The following is a 22557-nucleotide window of genomic DNA, read 5'->3' as shown; positions in this document are numbered from 1 at the left end:
TAACAAGGGAGAAATATGATTAGTGGGGAAAACAGGGTTCAACTTGGTAAAATTATTAAGTAAAATATGGCTTTTTTAGCTAATTCATTGTTAGAATCAAGACTTCTTTTTGTTCTTGTTTCCTAGTGTTTCTTTTGAGATCTTCATTCTCTAGGATATTTTCTCCTCCTCTTTTGATATTTCCAAAATTTCTCGTTCTTAGCTGTATTCTCTCAGAGGTGTGCTAGGTTACACGTTATCCTGCCTGGTAAACAGATTTGTGACGATATTTCCTTCATATGTAAATCTCATATGGTATTTACTTTCTAATAGTCAAATTTTATTAATCCAGTACCATAACCCAGAAACAGAAAGTATGTAGCATGCATATCGAGACTCTTCTTTCAAAATAATGCTTATGCTATACTTCACTAATGGATCACAGAACTCATTCTCACTTATTCAGGACACTGCTTCAATATCCTTAACGAAACCATCCGATCTGTCACTAGCAATCAATTGAATGTCATACAAGAGGTGAAATCCTTTGCCTTTTCTGCCTTAGCCAGATGGATTTATCTTCTAATTGTGGCATATTAGGCACAGTGAAATAATGATGGGAAATTATTTCATATATAAAGAATTTCCTTCATTGTGCACATAAGATCCACCTACACTACCATCAGATCAGGTTTGTCCACAGGTATTTTAAAGACAGTTAAATAAGTGGCAGAGATTTGAGTGTTACTGGGTAGTGCTTTTACACTGACATTTGAATATGGATGTGGTCCATGAGATACTTTAGTGAGTGTATGTCCCACCTCCTCCAGTATCCATTATTTATAAAATAATTCAGGCCACCTCTTTGTCAAAATAACGCATTCCATCTAAGAAGGTTAAATCAAGTACTCTGGTCCCTGCTTCCCTTTCCTTCCCATTTGCCCCCAGAATAAGACTATTCATATGGAAAACAAAATGCAGGCACTATTAGGACAGTATCATCTCTTATTTACTTCACAAAACAGAATACAATATGGGTTGCTGTGAAATACAAATGAACTGTAATCCTCATCAGGTTTGGAAATAATGGATTCAGGCTAACATTTCCAGAAGAAATATGAAGGCAGTATTCTAAATTTCCTATTCTTTCCCAAATGAGTTTGCACAAAATGTGTCGCTAAGAAGAGTAATGTGCCCATCACATAGTGAAATTTCCCACTTGCAAAATGAAAATGAAAAGTCTGCATTTTAGGATGGCGTATTTAAACACATGCACCACGCTGTTTGTACAGTAGGGAAAAGAAAGCTCCCCCTACTGGAGCATAAAAAGGCCTCATCTCTTTCCTGCACCCCATGGCTCCGTCATATGCAGGAAGGCACAGAAACATATAGTGTTCCCATTATTCCACACAGAATCCTGGTTCTCTCATCAAAACATTACATTTCCCTCATTTCAGTTAATTAAAGGACAGCTGGACATTTTGTGATTGCACCCGTCGCAGCTCTGTCTAGTTGAAATGGGGCATGCAAAGGTCTTGGTCCCACAGACATGTTCACCAGACAAATGGTTTTAAAACTCATGCCTCTGATGGAGAAATTTGAAAAAGAAATAAAAAAATATTTAAAGTGTATACATATGTGTCTGTGTATGCTTTCTGCAACACATAAGTGCATACATTCAAAAAGAGAATGAAACCCAGCATAGAATATATATACATATATGCACACACATACATATTATACATATGCATATATAACATACATGTTATATATATAACACACATATATACATATATAGAGTGAGAAAACATAAAAGCACACATATGTACATACTTTAAAGGTTATTTGTATTTCTTCATATATATATATTACATATGTAAGAAGGAATAAAAAGATGTCCTCTGACTGGTGTGTTGTTATTAATGGTTGGAAAGTAGCATGTATTGGCAAATCTCTAGACATATGAAATGTAATACATATGTATCTTTCTCTGTAAACATAAAAAAAAACTAATGTAAATGTGAGGGTTTAGAGGTTTAGTGGCATAGCCAAATTAAGGTTAAAAATTATTTTCCCATGACAATATATGAGGTCCATGTTTTACCAAGAGGGAAAAGGGAATTATAATAGAAAGGATTCTAATGAAAATTTTCCTCAAAAGAATTTCTAAGCTTTCCTAGTTGAAGCACTTGCCGTCTACAGAAAAAGGAAACATCTACAGTTAAACCAAAGTTAAAGGTATTTCCCCTAATTGTATCAGGATGGAGGGCATGGCCAGGGGGACATTAAGCATGTTCCCTGTATCTTTCCATGGCTTTAGTGTTACAGGTCTGTGACCCTTTGGGGACCCTCCTCTCTCATCACAATTGTTGGCAGCCTTTATCAGCAGAGAGATAACAGGCACTTGGAACAAGTCTTGCCTTTGAGGTAGGTTCAGTTACGTTCACCATTTTAAAGATGAGGCTCTTATTTTTGGTCTTCTTTTGTGAAATAAAACCTTGGAATTGTATCTCCTTCAGAATCAGCAAATAAATTATGCACTCTGACCCGGTCTCCCTAGTCACTCTCCATGTGCAGGGCTAAGCCAAGGACTCGCTTCTAAACCAGCTTTAGACTCTCAATAATAAAGAAGAGTTCTCTGGCCTTTAGGTGCTGAGAATTGGTCATTAGGTTCCCACTTCTTAGAAATCTTAGCCATTACCCTTAAATGGTTTTGAAACTATAGTGACTGGATTTTTAACCTGATGATTCCAAACCCTAAAGGGGTGTGTGAGGATGAGGGGAGTGTCCGTGTGCATGTCTGCATGTTTGTAGAAACAGAGATCTTGCATAGATGTTCTTTGCCCTTTCTCATCTCCTTTAATAGTTCAGATGTAACAATTTTCAAAGAAAGAAGTGTTTGGGAATGGTCATGGTAGAAATCTCTTTTGTTAGTACTGTTTATGCACGTTTTTAAGAAAATAATACAGTCACATATTGAAAATAATTTTGATGTTTTTTTTCTCCTCTCAGTCCTGATTTTATTAGATATAAAATATAACAGATGCCACTTTTTGTAGAAGTGGACAAAACATGATTATGATGTGCAATGAATGAAGGAAATATATAAATCAGATGTGTCACTCATTTTCAGCAACCAGAACTGGGTTTACCTCTTATAAAGAAAGAGCACACCTCTCAACCCACTATACTAGGTATGTTGGAACCCATAAAATTTCCAATTACTGCTTCAGAATTTATTGTGCACATATGGAAAATAATACTTGTAAAACAGAAAGGGGTTTGTGCCTTGTGCTGTCAATACTGTGAAGGATGGGGTGATTATAAAGCAAATTAACAATACTTTTAAATGTGCATTCACTTATCTTTCCAATTAAATCCTTGTTAAACAACTGCACAGACAGTAATGGCGCTTCTGCAAAGCAGTGATCAAGACAGTTTTATTGTAATTTTTACTCTGCGACAATTAATCAAGGAGGCATTTTCTTTATTATTAAATTATTTAGTTAATAAATATTCTCAATTGGCTAACATATTTGTAGTTTACATGTTATTTTTGACTTTCCTACAGTGGAACATATTTGGGGGTATTTCCATTTTCAAGCAGAGGGACCATTAAGGGATGTGATTTTATAAATTTTTTTCCTCTAGAAGAATAACTGTGAACAAGAGAAGTCCTTGAAAGTTTAAACCATTCAAAAACCCTATTCCAACCATTTTATTTTGTAAAGAATGTGAGCACATTGCTTTTAGCAGATAAGAAATTAGAGTTTTGCTTTAAGGCGTCTTTCTGTTGGGATAAGTATTAAAATTAGCATTTTAAAAGTTCATTAATCGTGGTTACAGACTTTTGAGTCATGAAGCTCCATTGTAGTTAGCATTTCCTTTTCTTATCCCAGTGAAATGAAAAGTATCTGAATATTGTTTCATTTGTAAACACACAAGGTACAAATCAAAAACCAGATATAAAGATAGATACCTAGAAGTATTTTTTTTTTTTTTTGCAGTTTGAATTTCCACATTGTAGTTTGGAGATTTGAATTTATCTAGTTAGTAAACTTCACTTTTAAGATGCTTTAAATGGTTCTTTATATAGCTTTTTGAGTTGTATTTTGATAACTTAAAAAAATTTTTAATTAGGAGGAATTCCCAGGAAACTAGATTAGTAATGAGGGCAGTGATCTCAGAAATTACACCTGGCCTTAGGATTCAGGAGGGCTATATTAACTCAGCAGTGCAAATAAACACATGAGAGATACAACGTTTTCTTGAGTCATAAAAAGAAATTTCAGGCAACGCTAGCTTTATAGTTGTCTAATTGGTGCAATGAAGTGACCCAACATCACCTGTCGGGATGCCTTATGTAACTTTGTATCATCACTGTTGACCTGATTACAGGAAGTCCCTTAATTATGCTTCCCTAGAGTGTGGGGACCGTGAACTAGAATACTCAGATTAGTTGACTATCGCCTTGGAAAGGCTGAGCAGACTCTTGGGAAACTGGGATAATAAAGTTCGGCAGAAGGTAAGGAAATAAGTAGAGGGTGAGAAGGAATGGAGAAGATGGGTACATTAGCATGAGTACGGAGAAAGTGGGTTTGTTGAGGCTCAACATCTTGGAGGTACTGGGGTGAGGACAGGGTGATCCGAAGGCCACACAGGCCCCCAGGGAGTCTCTGTGCTTTCATGGATGACTGACCTCAGTTTCAGGTAAGGTAGATCTCTGGGGGTAGAAGTATAATTCTGATGCCAAGACATACATTTCCCTTGGCTAGACATCTGGTAAACCCTCATTTTATTGAGGGCCTATAAAGTACTTGGCACTTGGTGGCCATGATGAGATATCCAGAGGTAACTGTGAAGGACATCTCACTCTCCAGCATCTAACAGCCTTCAAGAATGGGAGAGAGATGTGATGTGAAATAGACTAAAATCGGTGCTGCACCACAGGTACAAAATGCAATGGGAATACTGTGGAACAGGGGCTAATTCCTATTGAAGTGTATTTCAGGATCCTGAGCTCTGTCTCAAGGAGACGAGTTTATCAGTCAGCAAAACCAACGATTGTGTGCCTCTTGCTCAGAAAGACAGATATGCTACTCCTTCCACTGGGACCAGTCAAATAATAATATGCATACATACTCCAGCTCCCGACACTGAATCCCAGCCTCCTGAGCAGAGGAAGGTGAGTGAACCTCTGATGGCTGTCAGAACGTGAAAGGAGCAGGTTAACAAGAAGGGGGAGTATGGTACTCACTAAGGGAAAATGTATCAGGGAGTGAGGAGACCACATAAAAAGACAAATAATCTGGAGGTCTACATAGATGAGACTGTGAAACAGTAAGAAAGACTGCTTTTTAAGCAAAATCATTCCAATGGGCCTTTTGGAATCTTACAGACCTTATGTTAAGGAGACTTTTGGACTCCCTGCCCACGTTGAGGGTCTCCAAGGTGGAGACCAGGCATCCGAGGACCACAGCTGTCCTAAATCCAGCTTGTCTTCAGGTGGCCGTGAGACACATAGTGTCTTCTCAAAATATCCACTGAATGAACAAATGAAACTCTTAGCAATTCATTTAAACACATAGAGACTTTTGTTCATCTATGAAGTGAATAGCTTTCTTTTGAAGATCTAGAGAGCCAGTATTTAAAAGTGCTTTGAAGAGAACACAAGAACTGAAATTCCCTTAGCTTGTTCTAAGGAGTACACTCCATTCTCTTGAAGAAGATTTACCTAATTCTTTGAAACTAAACAATGCTTCTTTTCTCATTTCAAACAAAATCTGTGTTAATTGTCAGAAATAAGGAAACAGTTTAGAAAAAGAAGACAATAAAAATCACCAGTATCTGGTCTTAACATTTTATGCCTTTCTTGCCATTGTTTCTGGAACAGAGTTCAGCAATGGATAATGAAAAAGACCATTTGAGATTGCTCTCTAGTTTGTACAAAATGGCTCATCTTTTTAAAGGAAATGGCCCAACCCTGGATCTAATCAATAAATTAATTAAATGTGTAGAGACTCTATCAGTTGCAAGATATTCTTCAGGGTGAAGTAGGACAGACTTAAAAGATATGACCTCTATTCGTAAGCATTCAGTATGTTGAGGAGATAAGTATGTACATAATTTTTACTAAGAATATGTGACAACATATACAATATAAGATTACTATGTATTGAGCAGTTGAAACTTCAAGCATAGAATTTAAAAGAAGCAGCAATTTCTGTGACTTGGGATGGTCCAGGGAGGATTTGGACATTTAAATAATCCAGGAGGACATGAGATAAGTAGCCCTTTACCAAATATTCTTTCCTTTAAAAAAAAATGCCTCATTTTAATATAATAGATGTCTCCATTAGGATGGTTGTGAGGGATACATTTCGATAGAACTCACATTTTCAGATGGTGTAACATTTTCCAGTGTAGCAGGATTATTATTTCATATGATTGACTCATGTCAAGAGAATAGATAGTCTTGCTTTAAAGGTAAGAGAATTGCCTTGAGAAGGTGAAGTGGCTTGGGCAAGATGACACAGCTAGTAAGAGATGCCATGGAAATTGACCCAGATTTGTTGACTCCTGGGCCAGTGTTTTCATCTCACCTTATCGACTAAAGGAAATGGTTCAAAGTCACATGGAAAATGAGACAACTTGGAATGTAGAGTTTACCACATATAAATCAGTTGTCATCATTATATCTTGGTTGAACTACTGTAACAACCTTCTATCTCTTCCCTCATTTCTACTCTTGACCTCTCCAATTTATTCTTCTCATAGCAGCCACAATGATTTAAAAAATAAGTCACCTAAGTAATAATTGGTCATTTTCTGATTAGCATTGCCCTCCTCTTCTGTGACTTAGAGTGAAAGACAAAATTTACCTTGATTTGCAAGGGCCTGTCTGAGAAGGACGTCCCTCCATGACCCTGTGTCCTGTCGTGGAAGCCCTTCTTCCCTGGGACCAGTTGACTTCTCCTGCTCTGCTGCCCATCTTTTCATGTCTCTCTCTCTCTGGCTCTTAGGTCAGGTCTCTACTCAGTAGCTCCTCCCCAAAGAATCCTTCTCAGCCCATCCAATGTAAGGGCCGTCCCTCTTATCCCCATCAGTTACTCTCTATCATGTATTATCTTGATTCTTGACATGACCTGTGGGCATCCAGTGTATTTGTTTAATAGCAATCTCTTAACACCAAATGATATGCAAAAGACACACAGGCTGATTACCCTAGGCTCTTCAGTACCTACAAGACAGCCTGGCTCACAGAAGTTTTCAACAAATATTTTTGAACGACTAAATCCCTATCTGGAGTTTTCCTTAGGCAAAGTAAAGCCTTACTTTATTCTTCATTTGTCCTGCTTTCCCGATTCTTCTCATATACTCTGCACTTTGTGTAACTTTATTTGAGCCATAGCAAGGCCAGGGTAGTCACTTGCGCTTTGAGTCAGAGGTGTCCTTTGGCAGAGTGATAATGGGGCTGCCAGAAACTTGGCAATAAGCAATGCCACTGAGAGGGAGCCCGTTCTGTAAGTTCAAATAAGCAGGTGACAATCCTGACTGTGGCTTTCCACCTGGGTTTGGTGGTGGAAACCAAAGTCATCCACTGCTTAGGCAGTCCTCTTGGCCTCATGGGCCAGGCTGCTAGTGCTGGCTCTGCTCTTCTAACTTGACAGCTGCCTCCTTTCTCCCCAGCTCTTTCCTATGTGGCCCATGTTAGACAGTCACATTGTGACCTCAGGTGGAGGTGGCAGGTGTGAGGCAGGGAGAAGTATATGGTTCACTTGACTGGGTGGACAGACTCTCAAATTCTGAAGATGTTCTATCTTGAAACTGTATTTTTTTCCTGGTCCTAAAAGCTGAAGGTCACCTTTGGATCAGGGCCTAATAATCATCACTAGTGATCCGACACCATTCATTAGTCATTTGCTTATTGAATTCATTAATATTCAACAAATATTTACTTGAAGGCTGTTATGTGTCAGATGCAATAAGAACTTGGGATACTTAGGTAACCAAAACAGGCAAGATCTTGCTTACATAGAGGGTATAGTGTAAAAGAAGAAACTAGGCACTAGAACCACACATAAAGAAGCAAGGCAGTTTCAGATAGTATGTGCTCTGAAGAAAAATAAACAACATATTGGGGTGGAGGGGGACTGGGTAGGCAGTGTGGAGGCATGTTAGCCTTGCTGAGAAAGTGACTCGAAAAGAGTGAGTCTTGTGTGGGTCTGAAGGAAGTGCATTTCAGAAGACAGGAGCAAATGCCAAAGCCCTGGGAAGGAAATGAGCTTGGTATGTCTAAGGAAAGGGAGGAAGCCACAGCAGTTAGAAAACAATGAGATGAGAGAGAGATACATGTGTGATCAGAAAGGCAGGAAGGAAGAGAAACCTGGGGGACAGATCCTAGTTTTTTCTCCCTAATTCACATCAAGTCAGTCATCAAGCCTCTTGGCTAATGGATTGGATTGTCCACAGACATATAGGCTCTATGTCAGTGAGAACGTCATGTGCTGGGTTTGCTGCTGTGTTTCCAGGATCCTGCTTATTGCCCAGCACATAGTAAAAAGCTATTAGGTGTCTGTCAATGAATGAATGATATAAAAGCCAACACTTTTATTTTATGGAGCTCACCTCTTAGTTCCATGTTGGTCCTGATGTGCTGGGACCCTGAGGGAGGAGGAAAGCTGACAGGGATATCTTTGATGTCCCTCCTTCTCCAGTGGCCCATGAACATAAGGGCATAAGAGAGGTGGGCTTTGAAGTCGGTATGACTTTAAGTCATTCAAATTTCCACTTGAGCATTGCTTCAGCTCCTACATTTGCAAACTTTGGACACTTATCTTTAGGGTGTGCATGGGGACCTGAAAAAAAGTCCTTCCCAACTCTGCAACTGTTACTTGTCCTTTCCAGAGGCAGTTTTGAGGTGATGAGAATATTTTTTCTCCATAACACATGTGTTAGGAAATGCCTCTACACTACAAGGAACACCTTGGAAAAGAGGTGCTATATAAATATATGTGTCACTGAAGTGGTGATTATCAGTAACAGGGACTTCCTATACAAAAACAAAAACACAAGCACACTTTCAAAATTCAAACTTCAGTGCATGGGGTTAACAAGAGCAATAGAGTGTCATCGCTTTTTATCCAGTTACAGTTCTCTCTCTACCTAGTCTCTCCCAACATTTTGGAAAGCCAAGACAGCAAGCCGAGTTATGCTACTCCTGGATATGGTGCCTGACTTGCCCAATTGCTATTAACACTTTTTGTTGAGCAACAGTAAGCCATTTCTCCTTGAATTTTGTCTTTTTGAGACAGAGACTGGGGATACAGGATTCCTTGCTCTTCATTTTTGGCCCATGATTCTTTTATCCAATGTAAAATTACACGCTCATTTATAGGAGTCTGGGAGAAAATACAATATAAAACATAGCTTGAGTTTTCTTTACTCAGACACCCAAGAAATGGAACCTAGTAGAATGTATCAGTGAGACCATTGACATACAGTTGGTTTGTATTAGGATATCATCATTCTCTTATTTTATTGATATTTTGTAGGCACAAATCTTTATTTATTGTATAAAGAATATTGGGCACTTTGCCATATTGTGTATACAAAGACGAATCCAACTGCCCACTTTTAATGATGTCATAGACAGTTAGGGCTATTTATTAAAAGAACACTTTTAAATGGGGTTTCTTCTTATAAAAGGATTCCACAGACTGGACACCAAGAAAATAAAGGATTATAAAGAGAATGAGTGGTTTTAGATTCTTTGATGTTAAACAGAAGAAAATATCTCCCTGCCTGCTCCCCCACGGTAAATTGAATCCAGCAACCAGCAATATATTCTTTGGAGTAAGTTTAAAATGGGTTCACTGTCTGGCTTCAAAACATATTAATTTTGTGGTCGTAGAAAAGTTACTTAATCTTGCTTAACCATGATTTTCTTGTGTGACTAATGTGGGTAATAAAGTTTATCTACCTTGCAAACTTTTATGAGGGTTAGAGAACTCTAACTTTCCATACCTGCCGTGTAGTAAATTCTCAATTAAATGCTAGCATCATTTTGCTACACTTAAAAATATTATTTACTGTTTAGTTTTGTTAGCAAATCCTTAGGTAAAGCACCTTTCCTTTGCATTTATTCCAGAATCTACAACATTGGAAAAGGATTGCAGTTGTGAAAAATTTGTCAGTAATTTTAATCATATTAATAACACACATGTTACATCCATGGCATATTTTAGTTATACTCCATATCATGATTAAGATTTCATAAAAGGTAGTGAACATTGTCATATCAATTGATAGTCAAAGAGAACAACTCTCATCATTAGAAAGTTGGTTAAAAAAAAAATGTCTCAGGCGGAGAAAGACAAGTACCAAATGATTTCACTCATATGTGGAGTATAAGAACAAAGAAAAACTGAAGGAACAAAACAGCAGCAGAATCATAGAACCCAAGAATGGACTAACAGTTACCAAAGGGAAAGGGACTGGGGAGGATGGGTGGGAAGGGAGGGATAAGGGTGGGGAAGAAGAAAGGGGGCATTATGATTAGCATGTATAATGTGGGGGGGCATGGAAAGGGATGTGCAACGCAGAGAAGACAAGTAGTGATTCTACAGCATCTTACTATGCTGATGGACAGTGACTGTAATGGGGTTTGTCAGGGGGACTTGGTGAAGGGGGGAGCCTAGTAAACATAATGTTCTTCATGTAATTGTAGTTTAATGATACCAAAAAAAAAAAATGTCTCCTCTAAACAGCCAGAATACAACTAGCTGGATATCGTGTAGGGATTCCTTAACCTGGCTCTGCACTTGACTCACCTGCAGAATTTTTCTTTTAAATAGTTATTTATAGCACCAACCCCATACTTTTTACATCAGAGTTTCTGTGACTGGGCTCCAAAATCTTTGTTTTTGAAAAGCCCTGCTACTTGATTCTATGGCAGACAGACTGTAAGGTGACCCCGACCATCCCCTCCTCCTTGTGTAGTCCTGTTCCCTAGGATATGGATAGGATCTGTGACTTCTAACCATCAGAGTGCCCCGAAGCCAATAGGATGAAACCGTCATGATTTTCTTACATAAGATTATAGCTTCTGCTTTAGCTGTTAGTCTCTCTTCCTTGTTGCTTTGATGAAGCAAGTTGCCGTGTTGTCAAATAGCCTATGGAGAGGTCCCCAAGACTTGTGGCCAACAGCCAGTAATGCTGAGGTCTTCAGTCCAAACACCCATGAGGAACTACATCCTCTCAACAATATGTGAGCTTGGAAGCCGACCTATCACCAATCAAGCCTCCAGATGAGGACCTGCTTCTGGCCAGCACCTTGATTATTAGCCTTAGGAGGATTCAGATAATCTATGACCAGGCTTCTGACCATGAACACTGGGAGTTAATAAATGTGTGTTGTGGGAAGCACCTACGTTGGTGGTAATATTGTTTTGCAGCCATAGATAACCAATACAACTCTGAAACGTAGTCAGGTTCTGGGACCAGTGCTATAGAACATAATTAAGAGCAGAAGTAAGTTTTGTGTGTTTCCTCAGTCTTACTTAATAACTACTCATTAACTCTGATGGTGATAATGATGGTTTATGATAATGATGGACTTCAATAAATTTCCTTTGGGGTTTGGCAGTTACATAACTGATTGATTTAATTTCTGTACTCAATGCTGAATCTAAATGGAACAGCCACAGTGGATTTAGGACCTAAAATTTCAATGGACTTCACTCCCCTTTCCAATGAACATGGGACTATGCTCTTCAAATCTGGAATCTCCCAAAACCCTACTGATAACAAAACTGAATTTCTCTTTTGTGTCCTGGAACTACCCAGAAGTCTTATGAATTTGATTAGTAATGAGGTGAATCACTAGATAGCAGGGAGTCTCCAAAGCTTTCCTATTTTTATTTATTTATTTCCTAGAAGAGGAATCTTAGTATCATCAAAGAAAATTCAATCATGTAGAATCCAAAAACCATACTTGATTATTACTATTTAGTCTCATGATTAAGAAAACTAAGTAATATTGATCTAATTTCATCTGACTACTTGCATCTTAATTCAAGTTACTCCTAAATATCTGATTCAGAGTTCTTTAAATCTTCACATTTTCATTATTATCCCCATTTTGGAAATGAAGAGTCTGTGATTCAAAGGGGTTAAAATTGTTGCTATTAGATAAACAAATAGCTCAGGATCAAGATCAGGAGGCAATTTCATCGATTCTCACCCGTGCTCCTTCCCCACTAGATGGTCTCTGCCTTTAATTGTTTCACCACAGAGTTAGGTCAACTGTTATTGCTTGGTGTCTAATGAATTATAAAAATATAAGCCACAATAAATGGGTGGTATAATTTTGTTTTAAAATAAGCAGCCAGAATTTGTGTACTTCATAAGCTAGAAATATTTATAAAGTTACTGGAATATTATGTAAAAATGAAAACCTATATAAGTGTGCATGAATGTGAGGAGCTTATTGTTTTGACCTCTGTGTTCATCATTATTTACTAATGACAAGGCGTTTTCTTAAGCAGCTGAAAAGCAATACAAGTTTTGTCATCAATAGTCTTTGAGTTCCCTGACTCAATGTCGCTGAAAAATGAGAAAATGAGGTCTAAGAAAGTTTCCAATGCCCTGAACGATGTTACAATCTGGCCCTTTTATGATCAAGTGATCTTTTCAGCTTTAATGGGAAAAATAAATCATTTTTAAAAGATAATCTTGTCACATGAAAGCCAGAAAGGTGCAATATCAATGATTTGACTTACTGAAAACCACCCTGTGGAATGGGATAAAGCAAATAACAGTTTGTTTTGGCGGTGGTAAGAGTGAAGCAGGCTTAAGGAAATACCTTGTTTTTAAAAATAATAAGAGGGAAATACAAACTCACTTGATAGAAAAATGAATGTACTTGATACAAGGGCTCTTTTGTAAGAACAGAACTGCCAATTGTTCACAATATTTTTCTCTTTCCCCTTCTTTTATTCAATTTTTGACACTGCAAATAACATGAAAAGCACAGGGATAGCTCCTAAAGTTAATGCTTTGCTTGGCTTTGTGGTACAAATCTATATAAAAGTAGTTTAGATACAGTTGGTAACATAAAATGGTTTCTGTAATACTTTATTTTCAATGGAGCTTATTCTTAGTATGTTCAAAATAAGCAAATTCATCTCTTTAAGCCAATGTTTAATTTGGATTATTATGCCAATAAGATCTGGGTGAATAAAGATAGGCAACATGCAAGACTGTAAATTAGTGGGAAAAAACCCTTTTTCATTTAAAATAATATGCACACAATTGCATGCACACACACACACACACACACACACACACACACACACTTATACATGCCCACACATCCATTTAAGATTCTTGACCATGTAGATTTATGGCATTTATGTATTTTATTCCTCTGGGTGTGATAAAGTGAAGGAGGGTGTCCCTAAGGATATTTCTTTAATTTTTTTTCTACATATGGAAAACATGTCTAAAATACTGGTAAAAAGTAACTCTGAAATAATCATTCAGAGAAATGGTTAGAAGGAATATTTGTTACTGTGTTCTAAGAAACATCAGTCTGGAAAAGTTCCATTAGGTGTTTTCCTTCACTGCTTCATAGTTCTCCCATTGGCTCACAGGCTTGGAAAGCTTCATAACTGGTATTTTCTGAAAAGGACACCAGTTTTTCTTATTCCTTTTTTAAAGGGTGAAAGGGAATGTGTAAGTAATACTAAAGAGAGGCTGAACTGAGTTTGGAGTTTGGGCACTAAGCCTAGATGGGCAGCTCAAACCAGAAAGTTGATGTCAGGAGGACTGGCAGTTCAGCCTGGTGGGATTTCCCAGCCCCACCATCAGAAGTTCTCAAGACAGTTATGCAGAGACTCAGTGCTTAAGTCTGTCCTTTGTAAAATACCCCACACAAGAACACTATCAGCTCACAGATCATTCTGAAGAGTCAACACAGTGTCACAGGCTGATGACAGGTTGACATCCAAGGTCATGGACCAGTTTTCTTTGGGGGATGCCCTCATGGAGAGGAAGAGTTGCATCAGCAAAATGGCATTGAAAGCTGTCACCAAACACAACAAACAAGGCAGAGCGCTGCTCATTAATGCACCGAGAGCCCAGTAAATCAGGAGTCCTCGGTGCTCCTGAAGGCTGCAACTGAATACTGTGCTAGAGTAGTTTCTTGGTCCAAACATAGATCATAAAGCACTCCAGAGAATGGCAGTGCCAGGCCTCCTTCTAACTGAGTGCTTGGCATTTTCCCAGGCATTTTTCTTTCTTGAACAGTTTTAGCCAAAGTCCTATGGCATACTTGTCACTTACCAAAATCGGAAAGCAGGATAAATAGAAAGTCACTAAAAGTATGCATAGCATGAAAAACTAGTCTCCACTTTTATAAGGAGGATGGTCAACAGTTAATGAAAGAGAAAAGCTGGACTGTGGCAATGGTTTTCAGCACAGGTTCGGAGAGACCTGGGGTCTAGTCCTAGCTCCCTCACTTGTATGAAGTTAGGACATTATTAACATTTCTAGCCTCAGTTTTCTCACCTTTAAAATGGAAATAGTCATAGTACTTATTCCATGGGATTGCAGGAAGGATTCAATTAAATGATATAACTATTTAGGATGATGCCTGGCACATAATAATTTGTGAAAACATGTTCGCTACTTTTACAATAATTACCATCATCGTTACAAGTGATAATTAGGAAATGCTTTTCAAAAGTGATCACTTTGAATTTAACTTTTATGCCATCTGATCTGGAAGTATAATAAGGGTATCCAATTCCTACTGATTTAGTGAGTCAAACAGAAAACCAAAACAAATTGAATCATTCAACTGGTGTATTTAGAATTGCTGATGATTATAGCATTCAAGAAAGTTAGTGAAATACATAAATTGCAATTGAACTGTTTTTGAAAATCTCCCAAATCAGTTTTCATTTGTCTAGCCTAATGGTGGGTAGGGCTTGTTCATTTAAAAAAATGTATATTTAGAGCCTTCTGAAAAGGAAACATTGTGGAATATGAACAAGAAGGAGATAATACAAAGAAGGTATGCCAAAATCATTTATGTTCCATTTTTTAATACAAAAAATAATGTATGGCAGTCACATACCTTTATGCTTTTCATAGAATTACCATGGCATTGCCTTCATTTCCTTGTGTGTACACCACACACACACACACACACACACGCACACGCACAGAAAGGGAGGCCACAGTGTACACATTCAGCCTCTTCGTACCCAGCACTGATTGTCTCAGTCAGTTCTGCTGTTAGAGACCAGCATTCAGATGGAGGGAAAGGTATGGTGTCAGCACCAAGGTTATGGGTCCACTCCAGAAATTTCATTCAAAGGGTAATCTGATTATTAGCATTTCAGAGAGGCTGGTATGTGCATTTCTTTTATCATCCAATTTAAAAAACTCCACAACAACTTGGACTAAATCACCAGTATCAAAGGTACTAATGTAGCATAATTTGTGTTGAGTGTGCTGTATTCTGACAGTGCTATAAACCAGGGAGACAGTTTACTGACAATTCTGTGCTACCAGATACCAATTCAGGCCTCTGTCCAGCTTTACATTGTCAGCTCTCTTGGAAACATGAGCAGTTACAAAGCCTCAGAGGATGCTGAAGTTTGGATTGCAAAAGATGAGATGGACAGATTTCATATTTTCATTGCAGATTTTTTTTTTTGTCTTTTCAAACTGCTGAGCATGATTTTTTTAAAGGCAGGAAATGCAACTAGTGTTTGTTTCTAGCATGGCTTCTGTTTTGAGATTTCTTCTTTGTAGAAGAAATGTGTTGCCCAGCTGTCTAGAATCCCAGTCAGGATATGGTTTCAGTATGAAATATATTACAAGAATGATTTTAACTGGTTATAAACAGTAATGAAAATGAGGCTGGGGCTATTTTATCCAATTTTGACCCACAGAGGGGGCACTCTGGTTCAGTCCAATGGGGCCAGTATGAGTAAATGAGGTAAGATTTAGTCCTGATTTTTCCCAGGAAGGAGAGTTACTATGAAAGACAAAGGTTCACATTAGTGAGCAAACAGAGAAGTGGAGATTCTCAGTTACAGGGATTCTCAGAAACAAGAATCATGTGGCTTCCTGCCAAAAGTAGTACAATCAACACTTAGAAGGGTGGTTCAACCTGAAAAGAACTATTAATGCTTCTCAGTATTAATACTTATATCTACCACACCCACACCCACGCACACACATTATTCAACAGATATTAAGAGCTCTCTATATCGAGGTCCCTGGGCTACTACTGGCTAATGAGGGAAGATACAAGGATGAGTCAAATTCTACCGTTTTAGGTACATAAAGCTTTGTGGAGGAGACAGAAATTCAACCAAAATCCTATTTTTTAATTCTAAGACTAACATTTGAATGTTTGTGAAATATAATCACTGAGTAAGTACATTTGATAATATTCTCTTGAAAGGATGGCATTACATCTCTGGGTCTTATAATAAATAGAAGGAGCATCAGAAGTTAGATGTGTCTGTAGTAATGCAAATGAAACTACCCAAAGTAATGGGGACACAGAGAAGGAATCTGACTGAAGGAATGTTGCAGGCTTCCTGGAGGAAATAATTTATGATCTTGATCTTGAAGAATAAGGAGAAATCTTCCAGGCAGTAAGCTGGTACATGTGGGATGGGAAGGAAAAAATAGAGGGATATTGAAAGTAGAGGGAAAAGACTATGCAAAGGCATTAAGAAACAAACAGTATATAAACCCAGGGGATATACTTAGGAATGTGTGAAATAAATTGAGAGGCTCTGCAGCTAGCTAGGAGTTAGGTGGAAGCCAGATTATGAAGACTGTGCAAATTCTCCAGAAGGCAGTGAGACACAATTGACTGTTTCCAAGTGAGAGGAAAACTTACATATATTGAACAACACTGTGAGTCTGTTATGTTACTAAGGGAATGTCACGTGTTATCTTACTTAATTCTCATAAATATTTCCAAGACATTTCCCTCCTGTTTTTACTGATACAAACACAGCACAGAGATACATAGATGCCAAGGACCTAAACGGAGAGAGTCTGGGTTTTACCCTATGTGTCTGATTCTAAACCTATGAGCTGTCTGTAATACCACCCTACGATGTTTAAGTCTTTTTTTTCCCATTTCCTGATTTTTAAAAATTTATATTATTTTTTAGAGAAGTTTTAGTTTACAGAAAAATTGAACAGATAATATAGAATTCTGTTATACCCCTTTTGTCTGCATACCCCAACACACAATTTCCCTTATTATTAACCTCTTACTTTAGTGTGGCACATCTATTACAGTTGATGAGCCAATACTGATACATTATTATTAACTAAAGGCCATAGTTGAAGTTAAGGTTAATTCTTAGTGTGTTGTGTATTATATCGATTTTGACGACATACACTGACACCTACCCACCATTACAAAATCAAACAGGATTGTTTCTTGGCCTTACAAACTCCCTGTGTTCACTTATTCATCCTTCCAGTTCCCAAGTCCTTTACAACCACTGATCTTTTACTATTTTCATAGTTTTACCTTTGTCAGAATGTCATATTATAGTTGGAATGATACAGTATGTAGTCTTTTCAACTGGCTTCTTTCACTTAGCAATGTGCATTTAAAGTTCCTCCAAGTCTTTTTTGTGACTGAATAGTTCATTTATTTTTATCACTGAATAATATTGCATTTCATGGATGTACCACAGTTTGTTTATCTATTCGCCTGCTGAAGGACATTTGGTTACTTTCTATTTTTATCAATTATGAATAAGGCTGCTGGAAATCCTTGTGTGCAGGTTTATGTGTGGATATATGTTTGGAACTAATTTGGGTAAATGCCAAGGAGTACAACTGCTGGATACTATGGTATTAATATGTCTATTTTCATAAGAAACTGCTAAGTCATTCCCAAAGTCATTGTACCATTTTGTATTTTTACCAGCAGTGAAGGAACTCCACATCCTTGTCAGAACTTAGCATTGTCAGTGTTTCAGATTTTATCTATTCTAATAAGTATATATTGGCATCTCATTGTTTTAATTTGTAATTCTTTCATGATACATGTATTTCCTACTTTTATTATTTTACTTACCTATTATATATTTTTCTAACATCTGTGATTTGGACTCTAGTATTTGACTCCATCATTCCTTAATTCATTGATTTATCAATATATAGTAAGTGTCCATCCTATGTCAGTAACACTTTCAAAGCTAGGTTAATTTTCCTTCTTTTGCTTTTTTATTATTCTCTTCCTCATTTGTCATTTTTCATATTCCAAATATTATTTAGTTCACATAAACTGTTAGTTGGTTGGTCCCTCTGTCTAGTCTATTCATCTCCACGAGCCTATCTTTTACTTCTCTGGTGATAATTGTTCAATTTCTTCAACTTTCTTTTTCCCTTCACAGCTTTGATTATTATATAGTCATAATGCATACAGCACAGAGCCTAAAACATATTAGAGACGAAACTACTGAAAAATGTCTGAAGTGTAAACATCTCTTACCTTGGTTGACAATAAATCTTAACTTCTGTATTGTTGCCAGATTGCCACTCACTCGATATATCCCATCAACATCTAGACCTGAAACCCAAAAGGCATATTTTTATTCACTCAGATAAGAATTGAGATGGTAAAACAAATAAATGAATAAATATATGGGAAGGAAGAAAGTAGTAAATAATACCAAATATCTCTTCCTCACAGAGAAAAAACAAATTTCAATATTTTAAACCAAGCAATCTGCAATTTTATCTCAATAAACTAATCATGAAGGTCACTGAGTGTTAATCATGAACAAATCTGAGTCTAACTGAACAATCAAGTACAGTAGGTAGCATGAGATTTCACAGTGTAGTTAATATTCACTCCCAAAGACAAAACAGTAAGGCTGCGGGTGAGGGGTGGGGAAAACCTTCACATAGACATGTATTATTGCCTGTTTTTGGAAAAATAGAGTCCAAGGCATTTGAAAAGCCTGCCTGCCTTCCTTCCTCCCTTCTCTTTGTCTTCTTTCTTCCCTTCCTCCCCTTCTTATTCTCTTTTCTTTTCTTCTATTCTATTCTATTCTATTCTATTCTATTCTATTCTATTCTACTCTATTACATTCTCTATTGTTCCCTTCTGTTCTCTTTGTCCTGTAAAAAATATAGCATAACATGTATTGGTTTGCTTATTTGAAACTACAGAATGAGAATTCCATTCCAGATCTATAACTAGTATGATAATCTGCAGTGTATTTACAGGTCATTGAGCGTACCTTTACCTGCAGAAAAAAAACCCTGGAGGTTTGTCAAGGAAAAAGATCCTTGAAAAATGGTGAAATTAGTTTCAGACTGTTAAACTGATCTTCTATAATTCAAAATAACTTTTCCTGGCAATAGGTTTGGATAATCAACCACTTTTTCACCAGACATTTATTTATAGCATCTAGTTATTTTCATGACCAAGTTATCAAAAGGATGAAGAAACAGGAAAACAAAAAGAGAAACACTTAATCAAACACTGTTATTCTCCCTAAGAAATATTGGTAACATAATTTTAATGTCAGGAGTATACATTTCTTGTTGTGTGTAGCTCTTTGGCAAGGCCTGGGTGAGATTATCAGCCAATGCAGAGGCCGCTATCTCAGCAGCCTCTCTAGGGAGGTGGTATAGCACCATGGTTCAACATAGCAGTTCATAATCATAAGCATTAAACAAATTGGTAGAAATTATTGTCATAGTCTAATGGAATAAGGGCTCTGTAAAGCTCTTTACCAACATGAAATGAGATCCTTTAGTATCTCTGTTTTTACATACTTTATAGAAGGAAAATTTCTGCCATTGAGCAAAACATTTCATCAGTAGATTAGGGTAGATTAATATAACTTGTAACACTGGTGTTAATGGCATGATTCAAAACAATCATCTATTATTTTTTAAGACTTTATTTTCTAGAGAAGTTTACAGTTTATAGCAAAATGTAAGGGAAGGCACAGAGACTTCCCATTGCTCCCTGTCCCTCACAGATGCATGACCTCCTGTCATCAGCATCTCCCAGCCGAGAGGTACTTCTGTTACAGCTGATGAACCTACACTGATACATCATAATCACCCAAAGCCTAGTGTCTACATTATGGTTCAGCCTTGGTGTATACATTCTATGGGTTTGGGAGAAATGCATAAGGACATGTATCCACCATTGCAGAAACATACAGAGTATTTTTACTGCACTGAACATCCTCAGTGCCCCACCTATTCATCTTCACTATTGTTTTTGCTCTTCCATGGAATACTCTACAGAGTAACTTGGAGTAATGTTGTTAAAATGGAATAGATATTAGCAAATGTATTAATTGGTGTATGTTTTGAAGTTTCAGAAGAAACTAATGATAAATTACTGAGTCTTGGTCCCTTCCCAAGAACTGTCAATCTGTGAGGAATTGGGATGAGGTTGAACACCTATTCATGTGTCCTGACAGTGTCTAAGATTGTATACATTTATAAAATCAAGTGTATTCATTCTTCCTGAGGCACAAAATAGCTCCATTAATCAAAGGATACTCCTGTTTGTTTTTATATATAATGTAGATTTGACAACTTAAATATGACAATAATCCCAATTAAATTTTTCAAGTATTTGATTCTTAGTTTCAGTATTGGACTGTGTTAAAATTTATTAATCATTTTCTTTCCTCTTTTGTCATTAGATGGTGTTTGGTACTAAGATTTAACCTACACAATTTTGCATAATGTGGTAGATTCTTAAACTATTAAAACATGAATTCAAGTAAGTGTGCCCTTTTGAAATTTTCCCTTGGAGGGTTTGTTTAATATTTTCTGAACATGTAGCCATAGGAAAAATATTTTGGAATTCTCTAAGATCATCTTCAATTGGTCCATATTGTCTATGGAAAAATGTTCATGATGACATGTTTGGGGCCTTTGATGAGAGCTTTAGATTTGGAATAAGAGAACCATGGTCAAAGATCATTAAGAACCACAAATAGTGAACAATGTCATTTTGCTTGCCGAATGGACATTTCACTAGATGAAAGTGGTTCTCATATTTTTCCATGAGTTATCAGTTGCTTTGAAGGGATTTGAGAAAAAAGGTATTTTAGAAAATAGAAACATCAATGGAATATGCAAGTCTCTATTCCCCAAATGAGAAATCTTAGTGTTTTTTTAAAAGATTTAACCACACTAAACTATTACAAAGAATGATTAAATGTGACATGTTAATTAACATCTAGTATAATGAAAGTGAAAGAATGTACTATATATTTATTTTAAAAATTAATTATGTTTTACTGATCAGGTGAACTCTTATCAGAATCAATAATAAATACATTATCCGAATTTCCACAAAATTTTACTGCAGATAAGGACCTCAGTTAAGCCTTACTTTAATATGCATATCTCTTTATACAAGGTATAAAATTAAGTGCCTTTATATTTTGAAGCTAGGTCTCTTTCTTTTCTAATTATTTTATATGTTATTGAAATGCATATGCTGTCTAGAGTTATAAGCTGAATTTCAATTACTGAAATTCCCCAGTATCCATAATCTTTCTTTTCCTCTTACAGAAATTAAAAGTTAGAACATAAGAAGTGCCCCCTTGGTCTTTTATAAACTTCAGAAAAGTTTTTTTCTTTTTAATTTTAGTAATCAAAAACATTTGAAAGAGCAGCATGAATTGGATATATTACATATGAGCAATTGGAAAGCACTATACTGTTTAAACAAAGGAGCCTCATCCTAAATTAATGGCCTAATTTTCTTTTGGGATAAAAGGAGGGAGGGCTGGGGATGGAATCGGGAGGATAACTCAGAGCAGTGCCACCCTTGTGGTTGTAGAACTAAGTCACAGCAGAGAAACTGCTTTGTGGCTTAAGATAGAAACCAGGAAGTAAGAGGGAGTAAAGCAAAACATGCTGGATGCAATTTGAATCTAACTTGACACAACTTCCAAGCTCTTTCGATTCTGATATCAACACCACATATGATGTGAAGTATAACAATCTCTGACATTAGTGGCTCCTGCTTCAAATGGCTCATACTCTCCTGCTATCATATTTTTTGAATTACACGAATAGAGGGAACATGACAAAGTATGTGTTAAAAAAGGAGGGTATTACATTTTACAAAATAGTCTGGAACATATCAGTGAATTTTAGCAGTTATAAATTATATAGGTACATCTTGAAGTTGATTAGTTTTGCCCGAATGGCTCATGGAATGGCAGCCCCAAAGTCCTGGGAACAGTACCCAAATTATAATGATCCACGGGCCATCCTCTTTTTGCTCCAAGAACTTTGAAAGTTATGCCAAACCAAACCAATGTAAATTGGTGGATTTGGACATCCTTTTCATGACCACATTATCCTTGCTGGATTGGAAACTACTTATTTTGGAAATATAATTAGACCTCATACGTTTTTTAAATGAGCAATGTCTTCAAGGTACCCAAGTTGTGCTTTCGTGAAGTTTGGAGGAAAATCACTTCAAAGGCAATTATTTAAGAAAACACCGTCAGTCTGAATGCTGAC

At 36.9% G+C, this 22557-nt stretch overlaps 1 protein-coding gene across 5 annotated transcripts in view; it reads right to left on the bottom strand.

The window, feature by feature from the left end:
• ARHGAP15 (Rho GTPase activating protein 15) overlaps positions 1–22557 on the bottom strand; it is a 598478-nt gene that overhangs the window by 167408 nt on the left and 408513 nt on the right. For all 5 annotated transcript variants that reach the window (XM_037020776.2, XM_037020777.2, XM_037020774.2 and 2 more), the window contains one exon: positions 18530–18607. In XM_037020776.2, coding sequence (XP_036876671.2) covers positions 18530–18607 — 78 coding nt within the window. The remainder of the gene's footprint in view (positions 1–18529; positions 18608–22557) is intronic.

This window comes from Manis javanica, chromosome 7, assembly GCF_040802235.1.
Source record: "Manis javanica isolate MJ-LG chromosome 7, MJ_LKY, whole genome shotgun sequence".
In the NCBI taxonomy this organism is placed as follows: Eukaryota; Metazoa; Chordata; class Mammalia; order Pholidota; family Manidae; genus Manis; species Manis javanica.
The sequence above is the reverse complement of the archived record's forward strand: the minus strand, read 5'-3'. Positions and strand labels throughout refer to the sequence as shown.